Source organism: Oncorhynchus clarkii, chromosome 16, assembly GCF_045791955.1.
Source record: "Oncorhynchus clarkii lewisi isolate Uvic-CL-2024 chromosome 16, UVic_Ocla_1.0, whole genome shotgun sequence".
Taxonomy (NCBI): Eukaryota; Metazoa; Chordata; class Actinopteri; order Salmoniformes; family Salmonidae; genus Oncorhynchus; species Oncorhynchus clarkii.
Genome location: NC_092162.1, coordinates 33,175,351 through 33,194,280, shown reverse-complemented (window position 1 = coordinate 33,194,280; position 18,930 = coordinate 33,175,351). Strand labels below are relative to the sequence as shown.

General features: G+C 42.0%; 1 protein-coding gene and 1 non-coding gene across 2 annotated transcripts in view; both read right to left on the bottom strand.

Moving 5' to 3' along the window:
* LOC139367565 (MORN repeat-containing protein 1-like) overlaps nt 1–18,930 on the bottom strand; it is a 75,835-nt gene that overhangs the window by 24,946 nt on the left and 31,959 nt on the right. The window contains exons 11-12 of the mRNA XM_071105817.1: nt 9,551–9,693; nt 9,205–9,281 (exon numbers count right to left, since the gene is read on the bottom strand). Coding sequence (XP_070961918.1) covers nt 9,205–9,281; nt 9,551–9,693 — 220 coding nt within the window. The remainder of the gene's footprint in view (nt 1–9,204; nt 9,282–9,550; nt 9,694–18,930) is intronic.
* trnaa-ugc (transfer RNA alanine (anticodon UGC)) lies at nt 15,637–15,712 on the bottom strand. Its single transcript has one exon. It is a non-coding gene; the product is annotated as a tRNA-Ala (tRNA).

Sequence of the window (18,930 nt, the reverse complement as noted above, 5' to 3'; positions counted from 1 at the left end):
TATCCCCTGTGTATTTACACCTGGTTTTCTGTTTGTCTGTTACCAGTTCGTCTTGTCCCGTCAAGTCCTACCAGCGTGTTCCCATGTTCCCTATGCGCTAGTTTTTCTTAGTCTTCCCAGTTCTGACCTGTCTGTCCTGATCCTGCCTGCCGTCCTGTACCTGCCTGACTCTAATTTGGATTACGACCCTTCCTTGACTGACCTTTTGCCTGCCCCTTGAACTATAATAAACTCAGACTCGTACTATCTGCCTCCTGTGTTTGCATCTGGGTCTTAGCCTGAGCCTTGATAAGGCCTAATATATTTATTTCTTAACTTTCCTAATACTAAGCACATTGCTTCGCTTTAGAACTGGCGTAGCTTACTTGGCTGGCATATTAAATAAAAAAATAAAAAAATGTAAACGTGGGAAGAGCTTCCTCCATTAGCTTTTCGAGTGCAGGCTACGGATGACATGATTTTTGTGTGGATGAAAATAATTCCACATATACAGTGCCTTGCGAAAGTATTCGGCCCCCTTGAACTTTGCGACCTTTTGCCACATTTCAGGCTTCAAACATAAAGATATAAAACTGTATTTTTTTGTGAAGAATCAACAACAAGTGGGACACAATCATGAAGTGGAACGACATTTATTGGATATTTCAAACTTTTTTAACAAATCAAAAACTGAAAAATTGGGCGTGCAAAATTATTCAGCCCCCTTAAGTTAATACTTTGTAGCGCCACCTTTTGCTGCGATTACAGCTGTAAGTCGCTTGGGGTATGTCTCTATCAGTTTTGCACATCGAGAGACTGACATTTTATCCCATTCCTCCTTGCAAAACAGCTCGAGCTCAGTGAGGTTGGATGGAGAGCATTTGTGAACAGCAGTTTTCAGTTCTTTCCACAGATTCTCGATTGGATTCAGGTCTGGACTTTGACTTGGCCATTCTAACACCTGGATATGTTTATTTTTGAACCATTCCATTGTAGATTTTGCTTTATGTTTTGGATCATTGTCTTGTTGGAAGACAAATCTCCGTCCCAGTCTCAGGTCTTTTGCAGACTCCATCAGGTTTTCTTCCAGAATGGTCCTGTATTTGGCTCCATCCATCTTCCCAATAATTTTAACCATCTTCCCTGTCCCTGCTGAAGAAAAGCAGGCACAAACCATGATGCTGCCACCACCATGTTTGACAGTGGGGATGGTGTGTTCAGGGTGATGAGCTGTGTTGCTTTTACGCCAAACATAACGTTTTGCATTGTTGCCAAAAAGTTCAATTTTGGTTTCATCTGACCAGAGCACCTTCTTTCACATGTTTGGTGTGTCTCCCAGGTGGCTTGTGGCAAACTTTAAACAACACTTTTTATGGATATCTTTAAGAAATGGCTTTCTTCTTGCCACTCTTCCATAAAGGCCAGATTTGTGCAATATACGACTGATTGTTGTCCTATGGACAGAGTCTCCCACCTCAGCTGTAGATCTCTGCAGTTCATCCAGAGTGATCATGGGCCTCTTGGCTGCATCTCTGATCAGTCTTCTCCTTGTATGAGCTGAAAGTTTAGAGGGACGGCCAGGTCTTGGTAGATTTGCAGTGGTCTGATACTCCTTCCATTTCAATATTATCGCTTGCACAGTGCTCCTTGGGATGTTTAAAGCTTGGGAAATCTTTTTGTATCCAAATCCGGCTTTAAACTTCTTCACAACAGTATCTCGGACCTGCCTGGTGTGTTCCTTGTTCTTTATGATGCTCTCTGCACTTTTAACGGACCTCTGAGACTATCACAGTGCAGGTGCATTTATACAGAGACTTGATTACACACAGGTGGATTGTATTTATCATCATTAGTCATTTAGGTCAACATTGGATCATTCAGAGATCCTCACTGAACTTCTGGAGAGAGTTTGCTGCACTGAAAGTAAAGGGGTTGAATAATTTTGCATGCCCAATTTTTCAGTTTTTGATTTGTTAAAAAAGTTTGAAATATCCAATAAATGTCGTTCCACTTCATGATTGTGTCCCACTTGTTGTTGATTCTTCACAAAAAAATACAGTTTTATATATTTATGTTTGAAGCCTGAAATGTGGCAAAAGGTCGCAAAGTTCAAGGGGGCCGAATACTTTCGCAAGGCACTGTAGATTAGTATGGTAAAGACCAGATTAAATTGAGAATAGTCTGCTGGTTGAGAATATTATCAAATGCTTGTCAAATTGTGAATGAGATGCAACTTTTTCAAAATATCATACATTTTTATTACATTTTTTTAACCTTTATTTAACTAGGCATGTCAGTTAAGAACAAATTCTAATTTACAATGACGGCCTAGGAACACCGGGTTAACTGCCTTGTTCAGGGGCAGAACGACAGATTTTTAGCTCGGGATTCGAGCTAGCAACCTTTCGGTTACTGGCTCAACGCTCTAACCACTAGGCTACCTGCCACCCCAAAAGAGTTGCATCATGCAGCCTTAGAATGTATTAGAACTCAAAACATATTGGCTAAGGTTTGTATCACAACTAAAGTTGCATAAATAACTATACTAAGCATATAGGAGGACCTGTTTCAAAATGAGCACTTTGTTAACTTCTTGGTGACAGGGGACAGTAATTTTCACGTCCGGATGAAATGCATGCCCAAATTCAACTGCCGGCTACTCATCCCCAGAAGATATGCATATTATTAGTAGATTTGGATAGAGAACACTCTGAAGTTTCTAAAACTGTTTGAATCATGTCTGTGAGTATAATATAAGTTTTCATTGGGAATCCAGATTTCTAAGGGACCTTATTGCAGTTCCTACCGCTTCCACTGGATGTCACCAGTCTTTAGAAATTGGTTGAGGTTTTTCCTTTGTGTAATGAAGAAGTAGCCCTGTTCAAACCGAGGGTCACTTCAAGTGTACGTTTGTTAGAGGCGCGTGACCAGAAAGGTAGCGTCAGTTTGATTTCTTCCTGTATTGAACACAGATCATCCCGTCTTCAATTTGATCGATTATTTACTTTAAAAAATACCTAAAGTTGTATTACAAAAGTAGTTTGAAATGTTTTGGTAAAGTTTACAGGTAACTTTTGAGATATTTTGTAGCAAGTTGGAACCAGTGTTTTTCTGGATCAAACACGCCAAATAAATTAACATTTTGGATAAATATTGACGGAATTAATCGAACAAAAGGACCATTTGTGATGCTTATGGGACATATTGGAGTGCCAACAAAAGAAGCTCGTCAAAGGTAAGGCATGATTTATTTTTATTTCTGTGTTTTGTGTCGAGCCTGCAGGGTTGAAATATGTTTTCTCTCTTTGTTTATGGAGGTGCTACTCTCAGATAATAGCATCGTTTGCTTTCGCCGAAAAGCCTTTTTGAAATCTGACATGTTGGCTGGATTCACAACACGAGTAGCTTTAATTTGGTATCTTACATGTGTGATTTCATGAAAGTTTGATTTTTATAGTAATTTATTTGAATTTGGCGCTCTGCATTTTCACTGGCTTTTGGCCAGGTGGGACGCTAGCGTCCCACATATCCCAGAGGTTAAACGCTCAACACAGAAGAGTTGCATGTGCACACTCCCTTGCACTGCTTCTTGACACACTGCTTGTTTAACCCGGAAGTCAGCCGCACCAATGTGTCAGAGGAAACACGTACAACTGGCGACCGTGTCAGCATGCATGCGCCAGGCCCGCCACAGGAGTCACTAGAGCGCGATAGGACAAAGACATTCCCTAACCCGGACGATGCTGGGCCAAAGGGTGCGTCGCCTCATGGGTCTTCGGGTCGCGGCTGGCTGTGACACAGCCCGGGATCAAACCTGGATCTGTAGTGACACCTCAAGCACTGCAGTGCCTTAGACCGCTGCGCCACTCGGGAGGCCCTTACATTTTGGCTTTTGATTGGGACATCAGCAAACCTTCACTGTGGGGACAATGTTGGCTATGCATTTCCTAATGAAGCCAATGAAGGAAGTGCTTAGCTCGATGCTATTGGTGGAGTCCCAGAACATATTCCAATTACCGTCGTGTCTTTGCGAGAGGAAAACGTCAGTTTGTCAGAAATGGATCATTCTATGTTTCTTCAAATACAAGAATATCATGCGTATTTGTTCCTTAGATAATGTAATATTTTGAGAAACACATTAGGGACCAAAATCATCTGACATGAATTGAGTCAGAACTTAACTTGCACACAAACAACAACAAATCTATGAGCATTAAAGCATTGGTTCAGTACTTTTTTCCCCAAACTGCTGAGAAGTCTTTTAATTTGGCTGCATGATTTATGCTGAATAGAGTAAAAAACCTTGAACATCATACTCTCTGGGTCTGTTGGTTAATGGAACAAACAGATTCATACACGTCTGGACCTACTGTAGAGAAACTCAATGTTTCCCTTGTGGAGGGAGTTAAGAATGGTGCATAGAAATGCCAGGTGTCCACAGAAAACGTGGCTAATATGACAGGATTCTAAGCTCTGCCCTTCAATACATTGTAGGAAAGTATGCTGTAAAAAAAAGTCCATTGGGGTTGTTTGAGTTAGTTGAATAATTGAGAACATTTATTTGGCATAGAGACATGTTTAGCTCTTTCAGTGATTCCACTCTCTCATTCCAAAGTTCTATAACTTCATCCCCTATAATAGTGACCTGGCGCCGTTTTGGCACCGGTGTCAATCCAAAAAGTTGGTCGGTATGAAGTCACTCCTTTTGTAACAGTGTTCTTTCAGTGCTGTCCTTTCTTCTAGGGAGAGAGGGACAAGGTTGTCCAAATTAATTGGATCAATGATTAAGAGGGAGCCATCTCACTTGACTAGGCTTAGACAATAGGCGCAAAAATACTCTACATAGGAGCCAGTGGTAAATTTACACTTGAATTACATAAGGAAGAATAGGCAGGATAAAGCAGTGAATGCCTATCTGTGTGGGGTCTACACGGAGGTCCTTCGCCTTTGCTCACACATTGTTGTTGACATGAGGGACTTGAACCTCTTGGGATATTCATTTGGGGAAGAGATGAATGTAGGACAATCTCAGTAAATGTGTTTTTCCCCTCATACAAATACTTAACAGGCTGTCTTTCCCAGTACTTCTACCGCTCAACCTGGTCAAGTCTTGTTACAAATGTCATAAAAAAGGCATTTGTTTGAAATGCATTGGTTTCTGTTGTTTAAAACATGGTATTTAAATTTAGTTATTTGTCCCGAATGAACATGGTCTGACATCAGGCCTACAGATGTACTATCAGAAAAAACATCTAGCACTAAATGGGAACGCAATCTCTGCAAACCAAATGTAACTGTATGCTTGAGATCTAAAGGTTGTCGATATTTGCAGTAATGTCAATGGATAAAGTGCATGGGAGTTTTGTGTTTCTCAATGAAGAATGTTGTCTTCAAAGTTTGCAACCTGGCAACTCGTACTACCATAGCCACTAAATCACTACCAGCTTCTGCGTCCTCTTGCTGTTGAGAGAATGCACTTTCAGTCAACCTACCTAGAAAAATAAAGGTATACAAAAGAGGGCACTCACTGCCGGGTTTCTAAATGAGTACATTAATGGACTTCATAACAACATGATGAATGAAGAAATTTCACACCGCATTCCTTTGGGGGAAAGCATAAGTGATTTTTCCTCTCTCAAAAGAACCACTCGTAATTGTATTTGAGTTGACTAGCTTAGACACAAAGATAATTTAGCAAAATGGGGAAAAAAATGTAAAAGAAAATATCTGGTTTCAAATCACATGTTCATAAATCGGTGGGAATGTGTATTTCCTTGATACTAGTCACTATTTGATCGAGCTAGCTAATTGGGTGCATTCCACTAGGGAAGAATATATATGATCAAATTCTCAACCCCGGTGGGAAATGTCAAACCAAGCATCTATTGGTATGGCAACAGCAACGCCCTCGACCGCATGGCACTACAGAGTGTTGTGAGGACAGCCCAGTACATCACTGGGGCAGAGCACCCTGCAATCCAGGACCTCTATATCAGGTGGTGTGAAAAGAAGACCAAGAAAATCGTCAAAGACCCCAACCACCCAAGCCAAAGACTATTTTCTCTGCTGCCGGTACCGGTGAATCAAGTCCGACACCAACAGGCTCTTGAACGTCTTCTACCGCCTATCAATACAACTAATAAATAGCTACACAGACTGAGTTTACCTTTAATCTCTGCACACTCACAGGGCCCTATACACTCGCACACACTGTCACACCAACACACAAACACTCACTCCATCATTTGCTCACTCACACATAATATGCACATACATTTATACAGACTCTACACACACACTCACATGAAAACTGTTGCTACTCTGTTTATCGTATAGCCTGTCCACTTACATATCTACCTCTAACCCTCCAGTATGCCTCCAGTATGCCTGCACATGTAAATATGGAATTGGATCTGACTTTTTAAATATTTACTGTATACAGTATGCATACCTAATTACTTTGTGTATTCAATATTCTTATTTCTTGTGTGTTTTTCTTTCTTTCTTTCTAGTAACACATTGTTATGGATTACTCCATTGTTGGGTTTTGACTTTGCAGGAAAGGCATTTCACTGTAATTGCGCATGTGACATTAAAACTTAAAAGGCACCCCTATTTCAACTTAATTCATGCCCTAGAGCGGAAATGCTCGTTTATGTTCCACCTCCGATAATGGTGATTTCCACGTGGAGTCCAGAAACATAAACAAACAGGGAACTGACAGCCGTTAGTGAAGTTTTCTAGCTTCCTAACCTTATCTAGCTAGCTAACGTTATCGGTTGTTGATGTTTTGTTTTTTAAACTACACCGTATTTAAAAGATTAGCCAGCTGGCTAGGCTATGCTGCTTCTGGAGCTGGATTTGTCATAAGCATTTAGTGAAGACTTCACCACAAATGGAAACCAGTATCTTTGTCTTCGTCATCTATTGTTACCTTGGGTATCTTGTATAACAGACATACGTTTTTCTACATTGCAATGGACACGGTGCAACCTTTGGTAGGTAGGCTGCTGGCAGGCTTCGGTACAGCAAAGCCAAGTCAGTCCTTGCTCATGGTTCTCAAAGGGAAGTGAAATGATAAGACTACAATGACTTTGCACGTTGCAAATAACATGTAACAACACCATGAGCGCATTGGACATGAAACATCAATACCAAATGTTCTTCTGCGTGTGCCTGTTCATTATAAGATAGACACTGTGGTTTCTAGCTGCACCAATCAAAGTAGTAAAGTGTGTAATGAAGTGGGAATTTAGTGGTCAAAACCAGCCATCTTGGAGCGACGGGGGGAGCAGGGTTGCAAAATGCAAACATATTACGCAATTATACCGTTTGTAAAATGGTCAGATATACATACATATATATGTTTTTAATACAGAATAGCTCAAACATAAGTGAAAATTGACAAAAATGGAGAGGTGCAAAAACATACATTTGCACCCCATATTTGTATCTGTTCCATAGCTCAGGAGACCAAGTAGACACAAGACTGTTCGGCTAAACTCAGTAGCGAAGAAGAATAACTTTGCAGCTGTTTCTGATTAATAAACAATGCCATGCTGGTGGGTGGTAACATTCAAATAAACCCCAGCCCTGAAAAGAAACTGAAAAGTATTAGCCCTTCGGATTTCTCACTTCACGCCCAAATATATCATCATTTGACTAAAACGATGACTTATTAACTTCAATCGTTGTGCAACATCATGGGTAAGTTCTAGGCATTGTGTTTCAGCTGAAAACAATAGAATTTTGCTCTTCCAAAAAAACTATTTAAAAAAAATAACATTTTATTGTCAGTCAAAGAGGAGCTGGTGCCCCAATGGCTTGCACAGCTCTCAAAGTATGTGCAGATGGTGGAACACAGGAAGGAGGGACAACAAAGAGAAGTGGGCAGGATGAAGGGATGGGGAGTTGGAGAAATGAAAATGTATTGTGTATTAGTGTCAAATCTGCGGGAGAGAGCGCACAAAGGCCTCCTCAACCTCCATTGGCAGGCTAATTGAGTTAATGATGCACGTTCCCTATCCAGTAGCCCCAGCCATCTGTCCCTACAGTACATGATTCCATTAAGTATCTGCAGGTGAGTGTGCCGCAATTACCTTAAATCCACCATTTTGAAATGCTAGCGCTACAGAGTGGGTGAAAAAACAAGCTGGTCATGGTGTACAACTAATTGTTCGATTACACTAAATGCTGAGTGCACAAAGGATAATCAGACGGCTCTGTTGGTTCTTTGCTGCCAAATAACATGCTACATAAATACTGTTTGTCTGTTTCGGGTGCTGATGTGTCTAAACCGTCAAACAATGTCAAAACACTTGCATGCGTAGAGATGTGGGTCATTCCATGAAATGAGTCCCTTTGATATTAGTAGAGAATTCAATAAATCATATTTTTAATATGAATATGCATTTTGACATGTCCATCCATCAATCCACTTAATTCACACATTTCTCCAAGTTTAACCATCATCGTAAAGCCCTAGTTTTTCTGTTGCTTTGACAGTCATTTCTGAAGATTATTATTTATTTCATATTGATTAGTGATTCATTTACATCTGTCCCTCATTTTAAGGTCAACCCTGTTCCGTGAACTGAACTCTGGTTTTAATATGGTAAAACTATTCCTTTCAAAAGAAACATTTAACATGTAGTCAACCCATAGAGTAAAAGCAGGTGAGCTGTTACTATTCTTTTTAGCAATTTTCTGGTGTATTGTGGAGGAAAACTAAGCGGGTCGAGCATAACACATCAACCCTGTTACCCATAGACAGAAAGGCTAGAAATAGTTTACTAATGACATTTTTTGGGGTGAAGCTTGCATTCCCCCTGTCACAAGGCATATTTAAGAAGCAATCATCGACCCCGTCACGGTCAACCCTGTTACTTTTTTTTGCCATTTAATACGCAATTACTGTGGTCATTTTGTTATTTAACCTCTTGAGATTGGAAAACGTGTTTATTTTTATTTTTTTTGTCATTATGACAATGTTAAAATATCACAAAATCAAAAATGTTTGGGACCAAGTCGCACTTCTCAAAAGGCCCCGAATTGGTGGCCAGCCCAGGTGCCTTCACTGAAAAGCTTCCATGTGGCGAGATATTGGGAAAACTCTGTCACCGTCAGTGCAAATTGCACAGTCAGTGTTTTCTCCAGATGTCCACGTGTGATATTTTATTGTCCCAATGCAAATTCATTGTGTGTGTGTGTGTGTGTGGTACATACCTGCGCTCTGAGTTCTTGTCCTGGGAGAGGACCAGTCTATCAGTTGGTGCTCTGTTGGACGGCTTCTTGATGTTTCTCTGTGAACAAAAATATCATAGAAATTAATCATCTTGATCATTAACACTTTACATAAGTATAGAGACAACTACACTTGGTCACATAAATAACTGCAATAACAGTGCAAGCTGTGGTTAATGATTATCTACCCCCCAAAATGAACACCTCATATTATTCAAAAATAATTATGCAACGGATCATTTACAACTAATTCCTAATATGTGGCTGTCTGACTTTGATTGAAAGTTAGACAATACTTTGTGAGAAAGGTCATAGTAAAACCATTCACCTTCAACTCATCCATCAGCTGATAAGGGATGAAGTCATGAGGAGGAGGGGCCAACAGTAGATTTTTGAACTTAACTTGGCCTTCTTCCACCCTCTGATTGGCTGGAGGAGGAGTGGAGTCCTCCTCTTGTCCAGCAAAGAGTCCTGTGATTGGGGGATGTATATATTGTTTTGTACAAAAGCAGACGGAAACCGTAAGACACAAATAGCATAAACCAATTGAATACGCTATGTGACATCATTTTTATAATCCTTCTGTTCTTTTTCTAGTATATTATAATTCATTGTAGCTGAACAGTTCAAGTGAAACGCTACAGCACAAGTCTGCCTTATACTTTGTCTTAGTCAGGCTGTTATTTATTTTCCTTTCACTTTTTGGTATTGCGTCTCCCTGGAAACCACAGGCACGGTGACTCCGTATGGCATCATTTAAGGAAGCGTTAAGTGGATGAGAGCCCTTTTCTGGCAGTGCTCAGGCAGCGCTTTCTCTGGTCGAGAGGCTCATTTACTTAATGCACCCGACGCTGAAATAGCGATGACTTCAGCTAGCTAGCTCACTGAGAGTGGTGGAGTGGAACCATTGGTACTGTACAATAAGGCACAAAAGCACAAAGGGAGGGAAATAGCTCATTAGTGCAATTTGCAGTTGTTTTTAAGAAAAAAAAAGAACTCGAGGATACCATTTCGCAGAGAAAAATAGGATTTACCTTGATGGGGTTGATGCTAAAATAGGGGCTGCATCTCCAGATATAGAAGACCACAAGTATCTTCAGCAAATAACATCAAGTGAGCCAACATTAATGTTGTTACATGATGCTAGCCCACATGTACGACAACTGATGATATCCTAATATGGATGCAAAACACTTCCCATGAGTTTACTACTGATTGGATTTATATAGCGCTTTTCTACCAACCGAGATACTCAAAGCACTTTACATAGTAGGGGGAAAATGCACCTCATCCACCACCTGGATGATGCACAGCGACCGTTTTCTTGTGCCAGAACACTCACCACACATTAGCTACAGAGGTGAGGAGTGATATACACCAATTAAGGAATGAGGGGGATGATTAGGTGGCCATGATGGAATGGGGCCAGGTTGGGAATTTAGTCATGACACCAGAGTTAATCATCCCTACTCTTACGATAAGTGCCATGGGATTTTTAATGACCACAGAGTAAGGACAGATGTTTAATGTCCAATCCGAAAGACAGCACCCTACACAGCGCAATATCCACTTCACTGCCCTGGGATCTCCTTAGACCAGAGGAAAGAGTGCCCCCTACTGTCCCTCCAACACCACTTCCAGCAGCATCTGGTCTCCCATCCAGGGACTGACCTGGACCAACCCTACTTAGCTTCAGAGGCAAGCCATCCGTGGGACGCAGGGTGGTAGGCTGCTGGCTAGGATCGTTTGACCTCCCGGCACTGCGCAGCCAGCGGCTAATTAGCATACTCTCCTGCACCCCAGGAGAGTGAACACTGAGGGAAGAGGCAGACCGAGAAAGGGAGCGTGAGTGAGGGGAAAGAGAGAGACGAGAGGATAATGGAAGGGAGAGAGAAAGGGGCTGAGGAGGAGAGAGGGGTAGAGAGGACATTGAGGGAAGAGGGGCAGGAGTGTGGGGAAAGGGAGGGAGAGAGGATAATGGAAGGGAGAGAGAAAGGGGGTAAATACAGGGTTGTTGCCAAGAATCAGGGATGGAAGAGTAGAACAATTGAGTTAGAGAGAAGGTGAGAAAGGAGTAAGTAAACTAGAGGAAAATGAGAGATAAAAGCTAGAAAGGTAGGAGAGAAGGAGTAATTAAGAGTTTACAGAAGCAGCACAATGGAGTACATTAGTGCCTGTAAAAAAACATACTGTTCAGACATAACACTTTTGAGCATTAGCTGTGATTATATCCCATTTCATGGGCTAGTCATCACATAAGAGGTGGGCATTCTCCTCAGAGAAAATTGATTGGCTTTATCGACCTAGCAAGCTGGATTTAATCATTTGAAATTAGGTTTACAGTTAAATATTACTCACGTCTGTGTCAGCCACTCTGAATATAACCAGCCCAAGTAGACAGATTTAGCTGCAATTTTTTAAATATATACTAAATTCTCACCCACCACCAATTTGCAGCTGTCATGCTCATTGCTCTTTGATGTCTGAAATACAACAAATCCTCACCACCCTCAATTCAAGCGTTCCGTCAACAAATACTGGGGAAGATGCCTTGAAGAGTGTTTGGGAAGTTGCCCTTTTAGTGAGAAAGTGAACCATTTGACTTGTCACTAAAAATATTTTGTCTTTTACACAAAGGTTATATACTGATATACTGGAAGATAAAATCATATCCAGATTCCGACACTGCTCTTCCTTTATTCAAAGCATTGAAAAAGGCCATAATGTCACCTTATGAGGGACTCTTTTTCCAACCACGGAACAATATTCATGACCAAAAAGTTGTTTGTTTTGATAATAGAAAATTGCATATGCCTACGCTTACCTTTTACTGTTCCGGTAAAAAGTATCAGTCTATGGCCCATAAGTTATTTTATATGACTTCAATAGAGTAATGTAACCACTGAATATTCATGACCAAAGTCTACGTCCCATAAGTTATTTTATATGACTCCAATAGAGTAATGTAACCACTGAATATGCATGACCAGTCTACGTCCCATAAGTTATTTTATATGACTTCAATAGAGTAATGTAACCACTGAATATTTGTGACCGAAAAGTTGTTCATTCTGATAACAGAAAATTGCACAAGCCTCCGCATGGCCTACTTTTTCCAGGAACAGCAACAAATAAAATGCCTACTTGGAGAATAGCTACATGGGTGAAAATGTCTCACTTTGTACTGGAAGTTCTTTAATATGACTTCAATAGAGTTACAGGGGGGGTTGAAAGGGCTTCATAAAATGACCTTCCACATCAAGTCAAGTCAGAACAAAACAGGCATATAAGGACAGGCAGGCTTACTTCAGGTGAACTGCCATGTCATCTTGATAAGTAGTTTTTCTACTGAACAGTCATTACTTGCTGTTACTGAAGTTGAATAAGTCATGAAAGTTAAATGTAAAGGGGTGATTTAAAGCATAATACATTGGAGGTAAACCATCATCTGTAATGGATGAGTGTGTGAGATCATTTTGTTGTCAATAGACACATTCCAATTATCATATAGTAAATTATCAACTTAGAAATTCGACATTCACTCAGAGCACGGGGCCTCTATTGCTCTAATTATGCTGTGCGGTCTTGTCATCCCTTATGTCACCAAACTGCTGTCTCTAACCTCTTCCTTTTCTTCAGTCAACAGTCAGTCAATAGCTCCAAAACCAGTGCAATCCATTCTCCAACATCCGTCCTTGTACTGACAGGCTATTGCGACTCAACTCTCTTTTCAAAACATTGTTTTTAGTGTGGTTGTATACTCTGGCTGCTGTCAGATTGTTTGGGTGTGAGAGCCCAGCAGGTCCTGTAACGGTTCAGTTCAAATGTAAGCAATTAGGGTTGTGACCTCAACATCAAGGTGTCACTTTTAATAACACTGAAACCCAAGATGAAAGCCAGGTGAAGGACTATCGCACCGAGCTGTTTTGCCAGAGAAGAGCCTTCAAGACAGTCAGTCACCAAAAACCTGCCTGTGATAATAAAACACCTATTCAGCTAGACTGACAACTCATGTTGGAAAAGGATCCATTAAAAGGTATCTTCTCAAAATGTTCATGCAATACCTTCCCCTTTAAAAAGGTTAGACAAAGACTGATTGGTCAAAATACAGAGGTATAAACAGCTGGGGTTTTACTTTTAAATTCAGACAAACCCATAAACCATGAACCCTAAAAATCCAACAGTTTGGTCTGCATGCACGACTCAATCAAGATCTGCCGGGCACCTCCCATTGCACTAGCAACAAGGACACACCCATATTTAATTAAATTAGCAGCGCTCTAACTGCAAGGTCTCCTCATCCACAGCCAGAGGAACAGCAGTAAAGGGGGAGGAGTGACGTTGTGGCTGCAAAGGCAGTATAGCACTTATTTCCCAATGCCAGAAATGCATAATAGTAACTTAGAGCACCCCAAAAAAACGTTTCCAAATGACAAACGGAGGTTTACTTCAAATCAGCTCTAACTTCGGAAACAATCCCACAACGCCCTGCGGTCAGCGTCACATGGTGAATGAAAAACGTAGTAAAAACGTGGGATAAATTTGTGAGAATGAGGTGGGTGAATTGGACGTCTCCTCGTCAATCTGCGAGGCAAATCTAATTCCTGAGAAATTCCACAGCTATCAGTAATGGAAGGAAGGCTTCAGCAAGAAGTTGCTTCTCAAAGTAGATGCTGTCCCTACCATTAACGTGGCTTCTAAAACATCTCAAACAGCCAGTAGCACTAGCAGAGACTGAGCATTGTCACTGGCATGGAAGTAAACCGGGTAAATGCAAGCAGCATTTCAGAGAAGCCCAGCAGCCAGGCTTTCTTTGGAGGTGTGGATTGTGGATTTTGGTCAATCTGGAAAGTTAATTTCTGGAGCTCACCGTGAATTGTGTTTTGGGAGCTGCTGGCTGTCTGTACTCGGGCTCTGTGTGTGTGTGTGGATGGTTCGTCAGATGGATCCACGCGGGTGGATGGAGACCTCCAGCATAATTTTATTCTGTTATATCTGCTATGGGCTAGGGCATCTCAAATATTTTGCCTACAGTCCAACAAATTTTAGGAATGGAATATGGAAACCAGAGTTTTTAATGTGTTTGTGGTGGCTGCAAGTTGCGATAATTCGGTCGTTCTGTGGCTCTGGGGGAGTTTTCTATACGGCCTTCTGAGTGCAGGCTAAACTGAAATGTAATTCTTCGGGACATGGATCTGATCGTGGATCGGAGAGCCCCAGAGCCATGCTTTCTTTGTAGGGGTGGATTGTATATTTTAGGATCAATGTGGTCAGTTGCTTCTTGTTGAAGCAGATAACATTAGCTTGCTATAGCTAGCTATCCTCTTCCACCATTTCTGAATGAATTTGTGGCTATCCTTCTAGCTATCAAAATAAGTGAGCTAGATTTTGTGTACTGCCGTATGTCGATAACATAACTATGTTTGTCACTGGTATGGGCTAGTAAATATCCTAAACCTATCCAGTCAGACAGTGATAGACAAGCTAAAACCGTGGAGAGGAGCAGGATAGAATTCACTTTCTGTTTCATCTGCTGCTGGCTTGCTAATGTTCACTCATAACTTTTTACACATGTACATTGATGAAATTCTATAAATATTGTAATTGTGTCAATATGTTGTGAATATTGTAGAAAAATCCTCACAGCCACTGGGTGAGCACCAGCTTGCCATGTACAGTAGGCTACAGGCAATATGTTCCTCCACCGTGCGAATCATAGAAATTACCATCTTGCATTCGGGACTTTCCGGCAGCCTTCGTGGATTTTATATGCAGAGAGCATAAATTGTACAATTGTAAACTTACAAAATAATTGTTCAAGTTAGAACCCACACAAATTAGTTAATATACAGCACCAACTACATATCTGATAAGGTCCGTTATCTACTACCTGGACTTGAAGTGGGGGAAAACACAGCCCATTCATTTTCAAATCAAGCATTCCCTGCCGTGCACCAGTTTTGTCCTTAGCCGTAAAGGGATTGACATGGAGCATATGGTCCCTGTGTTTCAAATCCGAGGCCTTGTTTTACCAACTCCCCTCAGGTTTAATGCCTGTGTCTGGGTGTGTGTGTGCTGCTCTACAGCCAATTAACATGCCGGAGTGACAAGCTGCAAATCACAGCACAGAATATGCCTGAGCCTGCCTCTCTAATTGCCGGGCTTTCTCATTAACTTAAGTAAATAAAAGTGTTGGTGCAGGACAGCTCAGCATGTGTGCATGTTGTCCCTTACACAATGCAACTAGTTTTGTCAATAATTGAAGGGAATATGGATTGCTTACATGTGGACGAGAAATCCAAATTTGATGCGTTTTGACAGGGATTATGCATAAAACGGGCATTTGGATTTTACATTTTAGCAGACGCTCTGACTTACAGTAGTGAAAGCATATATGTTCATAATTGTTCATACTGGTCCCTCGTGGGAATCGAACCCACAACCCTGGCGTTGCAAGCGCCATGCTCTACCAACTGAGCCACACGAAACCCTTTTAGTTTTCAATTTTAGTTTGAGCATTTACTTTGTAACCATAATGAATGATGAGTGGAGCACAAATGGTGATGATCAGCCCTTTCAATTGATCCAAGTATGTGAGCGGAGCATGCCCATTTTGACTGGAGTGAGGCCTTCTCGCCAGCTTCAATTTCGCTCCAGTACCGCTCACTTCACTTCGCGAGCTCAAGGCATGACCAGCCCAGCATGCATTTGTGTGCTGCTATAAACCCTTGCTTGAGCTACTGTTATGGAGTTTTCAGAAAGAAACTGATAAAACAGGTGCATAATCAAGGTGACAAAGATGAGGAGGACCAAGAGCAAGAACGGGAGTGAGGTGATGTAGTGTCCACAACTAAAGAATCATTCTAGAATCTGGAAAGTTATATGCCTAAAAACCTTCAGGCCAACCACTCTGCCCAGCCTGGCAAGAGTCACCTGAAGGGTGTTGAGCATCCTCAGTGTCTCAGCAAGGGCGGATATGGTATTCTCCGATGCTGGCCTGATTTCCAGGCACCATCGCATGAGCCTGAAGTCACAGACTCTGGCCAAACTCGTGTTTCTAAAAGTGAACTGAAAGGCACTGAAGACTGAACCGGAGGTGAAGGTTCACCTTCCAACAGGACAACGACCCTAAGCACACAGCCAAGACAACGCAGGAGTGGCTTCGGGACAAGTCTCTGAATGTCCTTGAGTGGCCCAGCCAGAGCCCAGACTTGAACCCGATCTAACATCTCTGGAGAGACCTGAAAATAACTGTGCAGCGATGCTCCCCATCCAACCTGACTGTGCTTGAGAGATTCTGCAGAGAAGAATGGGAGAAACTCCCCAAATACCGGTGTGCAAAGCTTGTAGCGTCATACCCAAGGAGACTTGAGGCTGTAATCGCTGCCAAAGGTGCTTCAACAAAGTACTGGGTAAAGGATCTGAATACTTATGTAAATGTATATCAGGTTTTTATTTTTAATACATTCACAAAAATAAAATAAACTGTTTTTGCTTAGTCATTATGGGGTATTGTGTGTAGATTGATGAGGAAAATGTTTTATTTAATCCCGTTTAGAATAAGGCTGTATCTAAAAATAATATTTAATAAATAATTGATCAAATTAGGAATTTTTATGACAGTTTGTCCTTACCCAGGTCTCCTTTAAGACTCCATAATGTAGGCCGAGGTGCTACACTTAACAAAAATATAAATGCAACATGTAAAGTTGTCACGCCCTGGTCAGTTTCACCTGTCTTTGTGCTCATCTCCACCCCCCTCCAGGTGTTGCCCATCTTCTCCATTATCCTGTGTACTTATACCTGTGTTCTGTTTGTCTGTTGCCAGTTGTCTTGTTTGTCAAGCTTACCAGCGTTTGTCCTGTCTGCTCCTGTCTTTTCCCAGCCTCCTTTACCAAGATAACCCATTACCTGACAGGTGTGGCATATCAAGAAGCTGATTAAACAGCATGGTAATTACACAGGTGCACCTTGTGCTGGGGAAAATAAAAGGCCACTCTAAAATGTGGAGTTCTGTCACACAACGCCACAGATGTGAGAGGCAGCGCCGGAGAAGATGGCTGACGTTTTACGTGCGCCTAACCGATTGCGTTATTTGTTGCAAGTAATTATTTTACTTATTTTGTACATAATGTTGCTGCTATGCATATATGTAAGGAACTCAATGAGCTGTATTCCGCCATAAGCAAACAGAATAACGCTCATCCAAAACGCACTCCTAGTGGCCGGGAACTTTAATGCAGGGAAACTTAAATCTGTTTTACCAAATGTCTATCAGCATGTCAGACCACCTTTACTCCACACACAGAGAAGCGTACAAAGCTCTCCCTCACACTCATTTAGGCAAATCTGACCATAATTCTATCATCCGGATTCCTGCTTACAAGCAAAAATTTAAGCAGGAAGCAGCAGTAACTCGGTCAATAAGAAAGTGGTCAGATGAAGCAGATGCTATACTATAGGACTGCTTTGCTAGCACGGGCTGGAATATGTTCCGGGATTCTTCCGATAGCATTGAGGAGTACACCACATCGGTCATTGGCTTCATCAATAAGTGCATCGATGACGTCGCCCCCACAGTGACCGTACGTACATGACCAGAAGCTATGGATTACAGGCAAAATCCGCACTGAGCTAAAGGGTAGAGCTGCCGCTTCCAAGGAGCGGGACTCTAACCTGGAAGTTTATAAGAAATCCTGCTACGCCCTCCGACAAACCATCAAAACAGGCGAAGTGTCAATACAGGACTAAGATCGAATACAGGACTAAGAACGGCTCCGACACTCGTCAGATGTGGCAGGGCTTGCAAACCATTAGACTACAAAGGGAAGCCCAGCCGAGAGTTGCCCAGTGACACGAGCCTACCAGACAAGCTAAACTACTTCTATGCTCGCTTCGAGGCAAATAACACTGAAACATGCATGAGCGCATCAGCTGTTCTGGACGACTGTGTGATCACGCTCTCCGCAGCCGATGTGAGTAAGAACTTTAAACAGGTCAATATTCACAAGGACGCAAGGCCAGAAAGATGACCATGAAGTTTGCTGATGACACAACAGTGGTAAGCCTGATCACCGATAACTACGAGACAGCCTGTAGGGAAGAGTTCAGAGACCTGGCCGTGTGGTGCCAGGACAACAACCTCTCACTCAACGTGATCAAGACCAAGGAGATGATTGCGGACTACAGGAAAAGGATAACCGAGCACGCCCCCATTCTCGTTGACGGGGCTGTAGTGGTGCAGGAGGAGAGCTTCAAGTTCCTTGACGTTCACATCAACAACAAACTAGAATGGTCCAAACACACCAAGACAGTAATGAAGACACGAAGGCACGACAAAGCCTATTCCCCCTCAGGAGAGATTTGGCATGGGTCCTCAGATCCTCAAAAGGTTTTACAGCGGCACCATTGGCAACTACTCTGCAAGGCACTACATAGGGTAGTGTGTACGGCCCAGTACATCACTGGGGCCAAGCTTCCTGACATCCAGGACATCAATACCAGGCGGTGTCAGAGGAAGGCCCTAAAAATTGCCAAAGACTTCAGCCACCCTAGTCAGACCGTTCTCTCTGCTACCGTACGGCAAGCGGTAGCAGAGCGCCAAGTCTAGGTCCAAGAGGCGTCTTAACAGCTTCTACCCCCAAGCCATAAGACCCCCGCCCCCCTCTTTTACGCAGCTGCTACTCTGTTATTATCTATGCATAGTCA